A 15,833-nucleotide genomic window follows, 5' to 3' on the forward strand; every position below is an offset into this window, starting at 1 on the left:
CTTGCATTGTCCTAGTGTAGGGTGATTCGCTGTTGTGTGTTGGTTTGTCGGAGTTTTGTGATACCTTCTGGTAAACAAATGTTATATACTAATCATAAGTAACCATTCATCTATCTTCATATTGTTGCCACATTACCAGATTTTAACACAAAAGTTGCGACCATTTTCTTTGACATACTTCGAGGACGGATCAATTTTGTTTGTTTTTCCTCATCGTGAAATAGTCACACAGCGTATTGGCGTTTATTTTCCGGTTCGTAGGAATCAATTTAAGATTCATCGCCAGTAACTATACTATAAACGGTTTTTGAGCTTCCTTTGTTGAACCGTTACAATTAATGTGTTTCGACACCAATTGATACGAAGCGCTTTTTGGTCTTCCGTGAGAGAATCAGGGATCCTACGGGAAACCAACTTCGTAACACAAAGTTCTTGTAGTCTCTTCTGAATCGAGATCTTTGAAATGCCCAAAGATGCCTCTATCTCTCGGTATGTTACACGGCGGTCATCCTTAATTAGATGACGAACCGCATCAATGTTTTGCCGTGCGACTGTTGTTTTGGGTGGATCTGGCCTGAATTCGTCGCTGAGACTGGAGCGACTACGTTAAAATTCGCAATACCAGCGGGAAAGAGTTGACTGGTGTGATGCTTTATTTCCAAACACAGAAGACCATTTCAGGACATTGCTGTTGGGATCATCCTCTCCGAAAATTGTACAAAATTATTGCTCAAAAAATTATTTATTCGTAGACTGCGATACACAAAAGAAGGCCTACTATGAAGACAATTTTTGAAGCAATAAAAATAAAGAAGGGGCAAAATTTACTGGCAAAATAGACTCTTTTAGCAAATTAGTTAAAAGAATGGCATAGATGGAGAAAAAACAGGAAAGTTTGGATGGAGACATACAATATTAAAGCAAAAGCAACGGAATATTAAAGAAAATTAAAAAAATATAAAGATGAGGGACGGCCAACTATACACTCACCGGCACAAAATTCCGCCACCCAAAATTTTTGATTAAGTTTGACAATTTATAACTTTATTATTTGTGCTCCGATTTTCAAGATTCTTACACCAATTTGTAGGTACATGTATTGATATCGTTTGGTATTATCCCGGTAACAAAAAATTTTTGCTTGCATGGCATTATACAGAGGTGAATGGAAGCGTTGTATTTTCTCCTAACTTTAAAAAATTCTGTGGAAAAATAGAAAAGCTGATTTTGTTTCATAGTCCTGTCATACTATCCCGGAGGCATCACTTAAATTTTGTTTTTTGAACTATTTGAATATCTCTTTTCTTGTAAGAGCTGTACCATTTTTTGTAAATAAAAACACTGATTGACTCATAAAATAGAGGTTGGATTGATAAGATTAGAATGACCCGCATGCAGCCCAGATATCAATCCTATTGAGCATTTATGGGATGAATTAAAAAATCTATTCGCCGTCATCCTAGGCCTCCAGACAATTTGGTACAGTTATGGCCCTGGTAGAGGAATATCGGGCTATTCCCCAGGCAAGGATAACACATCTTTATTCGATGCTAAACAGATTGCGAACAGTCCTTGTTGCAAGAGGTAGATACCCGCTATTGAATTGTTTTGTTTTGTTGTTAATTTTGTTTTGTTGTATTAATTTTAGTGCGTTTGATATTTTTAATTAAATAAACTTTCAAAGCAGTGTTTTTATTTACAGCTCTTATAAGAAAAGAAATATTCGAATAATTCAAAAAAAAACCTTAGTTATACCTTCAGGATAATACAAAAGGAGTATGAAACAAAATCAGCCCTCCAATTTTTCCACAGAATTATTTAAAGTTAGGAGAAAAAACAACGCTTCCATTCACCCCCGTATAATGCCATCTAAGCAACAATTTTTTGTTACCGGACTAATCACAAATGACATCAATACATGCACCTACCTACAAACTAATGTAAGAATCTTGAAAATCGGGGTACAAATAATAAAGTTATAGATTGTCAAACTTAATCAATAATAGGGAACTTGCACATTTTTTTATTACATAATAATGTGCAGTTTTGTATAAAAATGAGATTTCCAAAAATTCACGCTTGAAAAACTCATAACTTAGTACAAATTTAAAGTCTTCTGTATTTTAAAATAGTTCAAACGACCCGTGACGTCACATAGTTTAACTATAGGGTTCCGTTTATGGTTATATTTAGGTATATTCTTCTTCTTCTTCTTTAGTTTATTGGCCTCCATCTACTTGGGTATTTGGCCAGCTCGTCGTCGCGGAATGAAGGAAAAATATTTATATTCTAATGACATTTATCGTATGTCATTGTAATAATATATACCAGTTATTTGAGATTAGAGTTTGATACAGTTTTTGAAGGAAAGGAAAGAAGGTTTATTACGGAAAATAAAACCATTTTGTAAAAGTACAAGTTTTCTATGAATAGTTCAAACGATCAAAAACACTTGTAACGTCACATAACTGTATTTTCTACTGACGTTTATAATGTCTAATTTAAAATTATAGGCCGTTTCAAGACTTTGACGTTTATGACACTATTATGAAAGCTGGGAGGCAAATATTGAAATTATTTATATTTGTACCGCATTGAGTTTCTTGAGTTTTTTACGTTTAATAGTTTTTTTATAAAATAGTTATTGTTGTTATAAAATAGTGGTTTATATAATAGTTTTTATATAATAGTTTAATCGTTGTATAATAGTTTTTTAAAGTTGTATTTTCCGAACATTTTGCTGTTGACTTCCTGTAGCTTTTAGCTGTAGAAGTACTTTACCGACTGTATTTAGTTTTAAGCAGTGAATAAATAAACAAAAGTGAATATTTTCAAAAGCTGTTGGTATATAGATCCAGCAACTATGCCATTTCGTTCGTTGCAATTCGGGACTGCACGCTGGGGTTTGTTTTGGTTGGATCAGGGAGAGCAGCATATGTGCCTCCTGATGAGAGACTAATAAGTTTAGAAACCGGTAGAGGTGCTTGCAGCACTCTCTGATTGGACTGGAATATGGTTCCGCTGTATTTTCGTTTTGCAACGAAATTGAAAATGGTTATTCATTTTTGAAAATGGTTATTCATTTTTAATAATATTTTCTTGTTCGACTCAAAAAATACTATAAGTTTTACCAAAATTTGTACTTTAAAATCGTAGTTTCGAAAGCGGTAGTCCGAAAGTCAGATACCGACGTCATCAATTGCGACGTTGCCTTTTTCTCTTCATGGCTTGTAAAGTAAAGGTGGCTATGGTAAAACAGATATTCCAGTCTTCAGTTGACACCTGCAAAATCGCTGTTTTAAAGGCATCGATGGCTTCTTCTGGCTACTGGAATCGTCGCCCACGCATTGAATTCTTGATCTTTGGGAAAGTGAAGAAGTCGTTGGGACTTAAATCGGGTCTATACGGTGGATGGTTTAACAATTCGATGTTTTGAAGCTCCAAAAACTATACTGTCATTTGGGCAGTGTGAGCACTTGCATTGTCCTAGTGTAGGGTGATTCGCTGTTGTGTGTTGGTTTGTCGGAGTTTTGTGATACCTTCTGGTAAACAAATGTTATATACTAATCATAAGTAACCATTCATCTATCTTCATATTGTTGCCACATTACCAGATTTTAACACAAAAGTTGCGACCATTTTCTTTGACATACTTCGAGGACGGATCAATTTTGTTTGTTTTTCCTCATCGTGAAATAGTCACACAGCGTATTGGCGTTTATTTTCCGGTTCGTAGGAATCAATTTAAGATTCATCGCCAGTAACTATACTATAAACGGTTTTTGAGCTTCCTTTGTTGAACCGTTACAATTAATGTGTTTCGACACCAATTGATACGAAGCGCTTTTTGGTCTTCCGTGAGAGAATCAGGGATCCTACGGGAAACCAACTTCGTAACACAAAGTTCTTGTAGTCTCTTCTGAATCGAGATCTTTGAAATGCCCAAAGATGCCTCTATCTCTCGGTATGTTACACGGCGGTCATCCTTAATTAGATGACGAACCGCATCAATGTTTTGCCGTGCGACTGTTGTTTTGGGTGGATCTGGCCTGAATTCGTCGCTGAGACTGGAGCGACTACGTTAAAATTCGCAATACCAGCGGGAAAGAGTTGACTGGTGTGATGCTTTATTTCCAAACACAGAAGACCATTTCAGGACATTGCTGTTGGGATCATCCTCTCCGAAAATTGTACAAAATTATTGCTCAAAAAATTATTTATTCGTAGACTGCGATACACAAAAGAAGGCCTACTATGAAGACAATTTTTGAAGCAATAAAAATAAAGAAGGGGCAAAATTTACTGGCAAAATAGACTCTTTTAGCAAATTAGTTAAAAGAATGGCATAGATGGAGAAAAAACAGGAAAGTTTGGATGGAGACATACAATATTAAAGCAAAAGCAACGGAATATTAAAGAAAATTAAAAAAATATAAAGATGAGGGACGGCCAACTATACACTCACCGGCACAAAATTCCGCCACCCAAAATTTTTGATTAAGTTTGACAATTTATAACTTTATTATTTGTGCTCCGATTTTCAAGATTCTTACACCAATTTGTAGGTACATGTATTGATATCGTTTGGTATTATCCCGGTAACAAAAAATTTTTGCTTGCATGGCATTATACAGAGGTGAATGGAAGCGTTGTATTTTCTCCTAACTTTAAAAAATTCTGTGGAAAAATAGAAAAGCTGATTTTGTTTCATAGTCCTGTCATACTATCCCGGAGGCATCACTAAAATTTTGTTTTTTGAACTATTTGAATATCTCTTTTCTTGTAAGAGCTGTACCATTTTTTGTAAATAAAAACACTGATTGACTCATAAAATAGAGGTTGGATTGATAAGATTAGAATGACCCGCATGCAGCCCAGATATCAATCCTATTGAGCATTTATGGGATGAATTAAAAAATCTATTCGCCGTCATCCTAGGCCTCCAGACAATTTGGTACAGTTATGGCCCTGGTAGAGGAATATCGGGCTATTCCCCAGGCAAGGATAACACATCTTTATTCGATGCTAAACAGATTGCGAACAGTCCTTGTTGCAAGAGGTAGATACCCGCTATTGAATTGTTTTGTTTTGTTGTTAATTTTGTTTTGTTGTATTAATTTTAGTGCGTTTGATATTTTTAATTAAATAAACTTTCAAAGCAGTGTTTTTATTTACAGCTCTTATAAGAAAAGAAATATTCGAATAATTCAAAAAAAAACCTTAGTTATACCTTCAGGATAATACAAAAGGAGTATGAAACAAAATCAGCCCTCCAATTTTTCCACAGAATTATTTAAAGTTAGGAGAAAAAACAACGCTTCCATTCACCCCCGTATAATGCCATCTAAGCAACAATTTTTTGTTACCGGACTAATCACAAATGACATCAATACATGCACCTACCTACAAACTAATGTAAGAATCTTGAAAATCGGGGTACAAATAATAAAGTTATAGATTGTCAAACTTAATCAATAATAGGGAACTTGCACATTTTTTTATTACATAATAATGTGCAGTTTTGTATAAAAATGAGATTTCCAAAAATTCACGCTTGAAAAACTCATAACTTAGTACAAATTTAAAGTCTTCTGTATTTTAAAATAGTTCAAACGACCCGTGACGTCACATAGTTTAACTATAGGGTTCCGTTTATGGTTATATTTAGGTATATTCTTCTTCTTCTTCTTTAGTTTATTGGCCTCCATCTACTTGGGTATTTGGCCAGCTTGTCGTCGCGGAATGAAGGAAAAATATTTATATTCTAATGACATTTATCGTATGTCATTGTAATAATATATACCAGTTATTTGAGATTAGAGTTTGATACAGTTTTTGAAGGAAAGGAAAGAAGGTTTATTACGGAAAATAAAACCATTTTGTAAAAGTACAAGTTTTCTATGAATAGTTCAAACGATCAAAAACACTTGTAACGTCACATAACTGTATTTTCTACTGACGTTTATAATGTCTAATTTAAAATTATAGGCCGTTTCAAGACTTTGACGTTTATGACACTATTATGAAAGCTGGGAGGCAAATATTGAAATTATTTATATTTGTACCGCATTGAGTTTCTTGAGTTTTTTACGTTTAATAGTTTTTTTATAAAATAGTTATTGTTGTTATAAAATAGTGGTTTATATAATAGTTTTTATATAATAGTTTAATCGTTGTATAATAGTTTTTTAAAGTTGTATTTTCCGAACATTTTGCTGTTGACTTCCTGTAGCTTTTAGCTGTAGAAGTACTTTACCGACTGTATTTAGTTTTAAGCAGTGAATAAATAAACAAAAGTGAATATTTTCAAAAGCTGTTGGTATATAGATCCATGTTCCCTCAAGGGGCATGAGTTAACCTACAGCAGAAGTTTTTTAAGGGTAACTAACATGGACATAGTTACTTATTTAGAGCTTAGCAATAGTTTTTACACAGGTCAACAAATGAAAGCATTCAAGAGTTTAAATTCTTACTTATATTTTGAGGCAGGATTTGTATATAACTGTGGAGCTATAAAAATAAATAATTTCATCATAGTGGTTGGTAATGTAAGTTTAAATTTTATTAGCTCTAATAATGCATGGTCCACCTCAGATATCTTCAAAAATTGCCTTTTTAAAGAATTTGTACCTGCAGTGAGAAAATTTCAAGAGAAGAAACTGGGAATACTGCCGGAAGAGGTGAAATGTTTTTTGATTTTAAATAACGCTCCTGCTTATCCCTCTGAAAATATTCTATGATCAAAACATGGCAACTTTAGTTGTTTGTTTTTGCCAAAAAATACAACATTTTTAATACAATTTTGTTTAATTTGTTGGTGTAGAATGTAAGCACATAACCCGATGACGTCACGACGCGTTTTGGGATGGCTGGTATAAGTTGAATTTTTAATCGTCTTTAGGGGCTAAACGAAAAACAAACAAAACTTTTTTATCTTTGATACATGTTTTAAATTATGTTCTGTTGTGATTTATAACATTTTTTTCGAATTTAAAATTTTATGCTAGTTCCCTACTTTGGGTGGGGGAATTTTGTGCCGGTAAGTGTATATTATAATTAAACATATTATATTCATAGTTCAGATACTGTACCGTAAGAATAGGACGATGGCAAAAAAAATGTTTAAAAGCAGCCGTAGCTAAAAGTAAATGGTTTATTTTCGTACATGCTGGAGGTAAAAAAGGTATTATTTCTGAGACACTTACTATTTTTAAATCGGGCATGAAAACCGGAGATTATCTGTCTTTAATAAATGCGGTTTTAAATACTTACCAAACATATATCAGCAAATGCGTCTGCACTGGACTCAGGTGCAACTTGAAACATAGCTCCAACAACAATTAAGTTATTTGTGTTCCTCGAATTACTAAGTTCATTATAAATGGTATATTTTAACAGCGGGTACAAATTCTCTGGAAACGAGAACACCATCTCACGTAAACAGTTATTGAAGAAATTAACAATAGGCTTATTTTTTAACCGAAGTTTACTCAATGAAGAGATAACTTCATGATCTCTTTGAGAGTTGGCTGAACAGTTATAGCACAAATAAGCCAGAAGCTCCTGAGCTGGCTTCATCAGTTTGTGGTTATGCAACCACGTCTCTATTCGAGAGACAGCTATGATTCTTATCTCTACCAGACCACAGGCTGTGCTCAAAAAGCGTACAAAATTTTTCGTAATAGTTTCTGGTTGTTGCCTTCTTGCTAGCTGTTCTTTTATCGCTTCTAGTACGATTTGTTCTACTTTTTCTTGGGCTTGCGTGAATCTAGGATATACTTTGTATGGCCAAGATTCAACAACTGCACGTTGTTCAGTGAAAACTAAAAGAAAAACATTTTTTTAGTGAAAAAACAGGCTATGTTGAAAAATAAATGAGAAATGTAACAGACATTGTGTATTTTCTTAAACAAATCACGAATCATATACAGGGTGTAACAAAAATACAGGTCATAAATTATATCACATATTCTGGGACCAAAAATAGTTTGATTGAACCTAACTTAGCTTAGTACAAACGTGCATATAAAAAAAGTTACAGCTCTTTGAAGTTACAAAATGAAAATCGATTTTTTCCAATATATCCAAAACTATTCGAGATTTTTTATTGAAAATGGACATGTGGTATTCTTATGGCAGGAAAATCTTTAAAAAATATATAGTGAAATTTGTGCACCCCATAAAAATTTTATCCCTCAAACCCTCCCAAACTTTTGCGTACGTTCCAATTAAATTATTATTGAGATACCATCAGCTAAGCTTTTAAAACTTTTTTGCCTCGTAGTACTTTTTCGTAAAGCCAGTTTTTATCGAGATATTTTGAATATTTTTGTATATGGTTACGTATGACTATAAAGACCTGGTAATAACATGAAAATTTACATTTTTAGGTACGTTTTGAACCAATTTAAAAAAGAAGCCACATCTCGATAAAAGATGCCTTATCGAAAAAATAGTAAGAGGCAAAAAAGTTTTAAAAACACTGTGTTTAACTAATGGTACCACAATAATAGTTTAATTGGAACGTATACAAATATTAGGGGGGTTTAAAGGAACAAAACCCCCATAAATTTTTTATGTAAACATATTAAAAAAGAAGCCGCATCTCGATAAAAACTAGATTATCGAAAAAATACTAAGAGGCAAAAAAGTTTTCAAAACATTGTGTTTAACTAATGGTAATACAATAATAATTTAATTGAAACGTACGCAAAAGTTTGGGGGTGTTTAAGGGAACGAAACTCCCATATAAATTTTTTATGGGTTGCACAAATTTCACTATAGTTTTTTTTTAAGATTTTCCTGCCATGAGAATGCCACTTGTCCATTTTCAATAAAAAATCTCTAAGAGTTTTCGATATAATATGGAAAAAAATCGATTTTCATTTTGTAACTTCAAAGAGCTGTAACTTTTTTTATGTGCACATTTGTACTAAGGTAAGTTAGGTTAAATCGATCTATTTCTGGTCCCAGAATATGTGACTTAATTTAAGACCTGCATTTTTGTTACACCCTGTATATTTCATAGATCACATTTCATACGTATCCGGCGTATGACAGCATTTAAAGGGATGTGGAATGCAAAGGCAGAACTTTCAGTTCCAAAAAAACTTATTCAGCTTGTTAGATATGTGTAAATGGATGTAGATCCAGAGTACGGATAGGTAACAAACTATCAGATTCATTCGAAATAAACAGTGACCTGAAACAAGGAGATGCGATGTGACCTCTCCTGTTTAATATAACCCTAGAGAAAGTAGTAAGAACAGCACAAATTAGAACAGAATTACTGACAGTAATTGGACCAAAACTACAACTAACATATGCAGATGACATTGAAATTGTGGGAAACAGTCACCAATGTGAAGGAGACTTTCAATAAATTGGAGGTAGAGGCAAAAAACTGGTTTAAGGGTAAAAGAAGAGAAAATCAAATACATGTGCATCAACAGACAAAAGAGACGATATAGAATAGGGCAAAATGTTGCAATAAATCCATATAATTTTGAAGAAGTGGAGAGTTTTAAATATCTTGAAGCAACAATCACTTCAGGTAATGATATAATGGAAGAGATAAAAGGGAGAATTCAGGCAGCAAACATATGTATGTATAGTCTTCACAACACTATTAAATCTAAGAGCCTAACACAAACATCAAAGATCAGAATATACAGAGTGGGCCAAACAAAAGAGTCTACCTCGATATTTGGCTGTATTTATTAGATTTTAAGAAAATAAACAAACAGGTCATTTTTTTATCTAAGGGGGACATATTTTTACGGTACAAACATCTGTCATTTGTCAACTCCCTCCCTTCCACTTCCCCCACCCCTTATTTTTAAATAGGGAATAGGGGTCGTGTGATAGCTCATTTGAAAGGTTATTTAATTCTCTATTCAGTAATATCAACATTGACATAAACATTTATACAGGGTGTCCAAGAAAAAGTATTTTGAATTTAATTAATTGCCACAAAAAGAAGAATGTATGTAATTTATTTAATTCAAAATACATTCTACTGCTGTCACAAAACAGAAAAAAATGTTTTTTGATAAATAGACACTGCTTTTCGCTCAATTTCACACCCATCTGCCTCTTGGTAGGTTGAATATTGAATTTAAGCAACAAACAATGTTTATTAATCAAATAAACATTTTTTATGTTTTCTGTCAGCAGTAGAATGTATTTTGAGTTAAATAAATTACATACATTCTTCTTTTTGTGTCAATTAATTAAATTCAAAATTATTTTTCTTGGACACCCTGTATAAATGTTTATGTCAATGTTGATATTATTTAAAAGAGAATTGAATAACCTTTCAAATGAGCTATCACGCGACCCCTATTCCCTATTTAAAAATAAGGGGTGGGGGAAGTGGAAGGGAGGGAGTTGACAAATGACAGATGTTTGTACCGTAAAAATGTGTCCCCCTTAGATCAAAAATTGACCTGTTTTTTATTTTCTTAAAATCTAATAAATACTGCCAAATATCGAGGTGGGCTCTTTTGTTTGGCCCACTCTGTATATAAAACAGTGATTAGACCGGTGCTCATGTATGGGTGTGAAACATGGACTCTGACCAAAGCAATTGAAAGAAAACTTCGATGTTTTGAGAGAAAAATTTTCAGAAGAATCTTTGGACCTTATTACGACCCTAATAGCAACCAACACCGAATGAGAACAAATGCTGAGGTCAACCAGATCTATAGGGCGAGCGATGTAATCCAAGAAATTAAATCCCAACGTCTAAGATGGGCTGGCCATGTCCATAGACTCCCTAATAACCGCCTTGCCAGGGTAATATGGGCAGAAGCCCCCTTAGGACACCCGCGAAATGCGATGGAGAGACAATATTATATGGTCATGGTCAGATTTAAGAATGATATGGTCGAGATGGAAGTGAGTTGTGCAGTCAGCCAAGACCCACCCCGAGTTGTAGTACTACGAGAAGAAAAAGAAGACGACAAATCACACGCATATATAAAAAATGTACTATAAATAATTACTATACCATCATCTTCATCGATACTATTAATTGTCAATGGACTTGATGTGTCCCTGGAAGCAGAAGTCCAAGTTTCTGACTTTAGCAGTGATGATGGGGGCATTTTAGTATTAAACGCTGTTATAATATTATCTACAAATGGTTTGGCAAGTGGGGAATCAACAAACACTCTATCTCCAACAGCATCTTCAACATAAAGCTGAAAAAAGTTACGATTAATATTATTCAAATTGTACAATAGCAAACATACACTGCGTTTAGTTTTCAATTAGATATACGGACTTAAAATGCAACACTGCCGGCTTCCCACATACTATCATTCAATAAGCTATGCTTTATTATAATTTATAGACATGTACACATTACGAGTGTAGGCGGCATACAATCATAGAGTATCAATTTCATCTGCAAAATAGAGGTGGCTATTTCGTTTAGTTTTTGAATATTCTTTGAAAATCGTTACTTGTTAATTGCCTAAATTATTAATTAAACTAATAAGATTATTAACTAACTATATATTCAGTGATGACAATGATTTATACACTATGCAATAAAAACTAATAATCGAGAAAAGAGTGATTTTACTTAATGACATACTGTTAGTATCGGAACAAGTAGATAAATTTTGAAAATCTTTAAGAGTTAAAATACAATTTTAAATGTTTGGTCTATAAATGTTTAAAATTTGAACAGCATCTTTATAGAGATAATCACTTGCCGATATTTGAACAATTGTATTAGGTTACGTACTTATTGTAAACTAGCCATTTCAGAACTTAAAGTTAAACACGTCCGTACAGTACAGTTAAAATTATTATACGATAAGTATAACGCAAGAGAAATTAAACTTTTTTTTCTACTTTTAAAGACAAAATAAGCAAGTTCAATAGCGGAACCGAATTCAAAATTATTCTGCACATTATATTTAAAGCATTATTTGGTTAAAACATCTCATTTTTGGTGGTAAAAAAGTATATTAATTTGTCTGGATTGAATGTGGTATTCGTTTGAATCTTCTGATGAACGATTACGCATGATACTTGTGGGGGCCTCTAAAAATCTACCCGATCTTAACAAACCCCGAGATTCGAAATTAAATAAAAGACTTTGTACTTCTATTTTCTATAATCAGCTTTAAGTCAAAAGAGTTAACAGCTTGCAAAATTATTAAATGGCGAAAAATAAACAATGTATCTTTAAAATGGATAATTATAACACATCGCGTATAATTAAAGTGTTTATACCGTAATCCGGAAATGTCAAACGTGCATTACAGTATCTTCGGAACTTATATTATTACCGGCCGACGCGGAAACATTTCCGATGCTCTTCATTCGGTATCTTGAAAAGTTCTCTTTTTTAGCGGCGACGCGAGAACCACACACATCCAACCGATATCTCACTCAGTAATATTCTGAATACAAAAACTATTTCGTTACCTGGCCGAAATTCTCTTTTCCTGCACCAAGGTTAAATTCTTCCCAGCGATTCGAAGGTTTTCGCCGATTCAACGAAACAATGAACCGATATGTATCTGACGCAATTATTATCAAAACAAACAGATAAGTGGAAGAGGGTTGCTGTGCCCATATTACAAAAATATTCACTACCCAGCGCTTTTAACTCTTCTCAATAAACTAACGGTTTTGCATACAGGGTGCACACAAAACAAGCAACAATTAATATGATATTTAAAATGGCTCGAACAATACTATAGTGGAATAATATGCAATGTTGCCGATTTTAGCGCTTCCTTCACTGTGGTATATCTAATTAAAAAGTAAACGCTCTGTATAATAGTAATAATAATACTTACTCTAACAAAAATCTCTGGCCAATTATCAAATTCTGCATATGCACGGGATAAAAAAGTTAAAAACATGTGATCAACCTGCGGATTACCCCTATTTACAGGTTTTAATCCAGCATTAACGTCTCTTCTCAATACACTTAACATAGCAGTAACTATCATGTCATGTGTAAATATAGAAGCTTTTAGAGAACACACTAGGCCAAGGACTGAATACACCACTTTGCATGGTTTAGATCTCTGGTTTTTTAGATTTTTTATCAGACCAAGGACATAACCAACCTAAAAATTGTACTAAGATTATTATTGTAATATAAAAATATATAACAAACAAATTAAACTGGATACTCCATTTGTATACGAGCCCTAACAACTAAATGTTTAGATGAACGATTTAGTAGTCATCTTCACAACCTTGCTTATTCAATTAAAGAACAAGATCAACAAGGTGTTAAAATCTATCATTAATCATAAAATATTGAAATGGCTTCGTTTTTATAAATTTAATGCTCAGAATGATCTCGTTGGTAAGTAAGGAAGTATTGCGAGAAATGGGCAAAAAATACAAAATAATAAACATAATAAAAATAAGAAAGTTACAATATCTGGGACAGTGATACATACATACATAATCGATTGGCTCTTTTACCATTATAGGTGTCGAGGATTCCTCCTTTATATGACACTCTCTGTAAATTTGCGCCACTTCTTCCTATCTGCTGCTAAAACTTTTGCTTCTTGCCACGATGTCCCTCTTTTCTTAAGTATTTCGTTTACACTAGTGTTCCAGCTTTTCCTTGGTCTGCCCCTCATGCTTTTACCCACTGCTTTGGCCTCCCATGTCATTTTCACTTGTCTGTCACCACTCTTTCTTATCATGTGTCCAGCCCATTTTAACTTCTTTTCTTCAACTTTTTCGTTGAGCGATTGTACCTGTAATTCATGTCTTATATCTTCGTTTCTTCCTTTGTCTAATTTTCTTGCTCCCACCACTTTTCTTAAGTATCTCATTTATGTAGCTTGTAATCTTTTTCTTTGTCTGTCATTAAGTACTCAGTTTTGTGCCCCATATATTGTAATTGGCATATATACGGTTTTATATACTGTCATTTTGGATTTTCTCTGTATTTCTTTTTTGTTCAGGAAATTTTTATACAGTGAATAATAAGTTCTCGTTGTCAATTTTATTCTGTTTCCAATTTCATCTTCTTGTGTTGCTTAACATTATTCCCAAATACTTAAAGAGGTCTACTTGCTTGATTTTTTGCCCTTCGATTTCAATATTTACAGTTGCTTCTTTGTTGGCTATTGTCATTACTTTAGTTTTCTCCACATTTATTATTAAGTTGTAGTTTTTTAGTTCTTCAGACCAGATTCTTATGTTATCTGCGAGAGCCTTTTCAGTTCTTGCAACTAATACAATGTCATCAGCAAATGCACAGGCTTCAATTTTTATTTGCTGCAGATTTCTATACCCTATAGCGCATTTTTTAGTTTTTTTCCAACACTTTTTAATAACTTCATCCATAACAGAAATAAATAACAGTGGGCTCAGCACCCCACCTTGTCTAACCCCGTCATTGTTAGAAAATTCGCCTGAGATTAAGTTACTTGTCCTGACCTGGTTTTTTGTGTTGACATACAAACTCTTTATTACACTTACAAGTTCTTCATCTACTTCCTTGTTTATCAGGCTTTCCCATATTCCTTCTCTATTGACCATGTCAAACGCCTTCTTCATATTTAAAAACGCCAGGTACAGTGTATCGTTTTTGGACAGTGATATGAACTGCTAACACTGACAATACTGGGAAAGATAGAGGAGGAAGGAGTATAGAAAGAAGGAGAGTGTTACGGTTGCAAAATTTAAGGGACTGGTTTAAATGCAGTTCTATAGAGCTCTTCAGAGCAGCGGTAGATAGAGTAAAGATAGTGATGATGATATTCAACCTCCGATTACGAGACGTCACTTAGAGAAAAAGAATACAGCAACTATTGGAACCATGCAAGTTCGGAAAAGCGACACCTGGTTTCATAGCTCAGTAACTTTTTTCGCCCTTTTAATTATATTGACCAATTATATTAGTCCTGGTTGCTGGATACTTGTCAAGGCCATAGCCCAAAAAAATTATAAGAAGAAAAGTAATATTGAGGTTATGTTATTAAAAGGTAAACAATTGAATGTAGTAAATAAAATTAATTATTAAAATGCAGTACTGCAAGCAAAATACAATTAATTAAATTTACTTTTATATAATAATTGCATATCATATCAATATTGTGGAGCAACATATTATAATTTTTCTTCTTCAATGACAGTAGGTATGAAATATACGTCAATTTGACAATATGATTTATTTAAGAAAGTTCCAAGATTTCTCTGCTATTCGCGCACAATCGTTTCTCGTAACCCCTCCAAGTACTTGCACATGGCAAATAATGAATTGTGAAGACCTATATTTAGAAACTTGTAATTTCTTTCTTGAATTATTTAAGAAACAATCGAAGAGGGTTATAGATTAAAGAAAACAATTCATTAGTTTTACATTCACATACATACACCAATGAAAAACAATAAATTAAAAAAAAAATTATAACTAATTTTGAAAAACATACTGCTTTTTCTGAGTTGTCATTATTAATGTGAGTCGATATGATCTCAAAAGCATCTGCTGCATCACACTCCACAACAAGAGACTCCCATGGTTCAGTTCCCCCTGTCATACGTTCAATGGGTAGTAAACCACTGCCACTAGCTACATTTAAGCCAGACCTTGATCCTGGGAGGTTAACTTTGATTTTCTTTGCAGGATTAACTGAAGCTAAAGTTGAAGAAGTTCCTTCCCTCTTGAGTTTATCACCTGAACCTAAAAAAGGTCAATATAAAAACTTGGATTAAATATTGTAGTACAGTAGAACCCCGATTATCTGTGCTCCTCAGGACCAGATGTGGCACAAATAATTGAAAAGCACGGATAATTCGAACATTTTTTTCTTACATATGATACATACTTACAC

General features: G+C 33.4%; 1 protein-coding gene across 1 annotated transcript in view; it reads right to left on the bottom strand.

Annotated features, from left to right (window-relative positions):
* The window catches only part of LOC126880065 (integrator complex subunit 1), a 63,556-nt gene that overhangs the window by 43,927 nt on the left and 3,796 nt on the right, over positions 1-15,833 (bottom strand). Inside the window, exons 2-5 of the mRNA XM_050643722.1 lie at positions 15,432-15,682; positions 12,822-13,097; positions 11,012-11,204; positions 7,273-7,823 (exon numbers count right to left, since the gene is read on the bottom strand). Of these exons, the coding sequence (XP_050499679.1) occupies positions 7,273-7,823; positions 11,012-11,204; positions 12,822-13,097; positions 15,432-15,682 (1,271 nt within the window). The remainder of the gene's footprint in view (positions 1-7,272; positions 7,824-11,011; positions 11,205-12,821; positions 13,098-15,431; positions 15,683-15,833) is intronic.

The sequence above is a fragment of the Diabrotica virgifera genome, chromosome 2 (assembly GCF_917563875.1).
Source record: "Diabrotica virgifera virgifera chromosome 2, PGI_DIABVI_V3a".
Taxonomy (NCBI): domain Eukaryota; kingdom Metazoa; phylum Arthropoda; class Insecta; order Coleoptera; family Chrysomelidae; genus Diabrotica; species Diabrotica virgifera.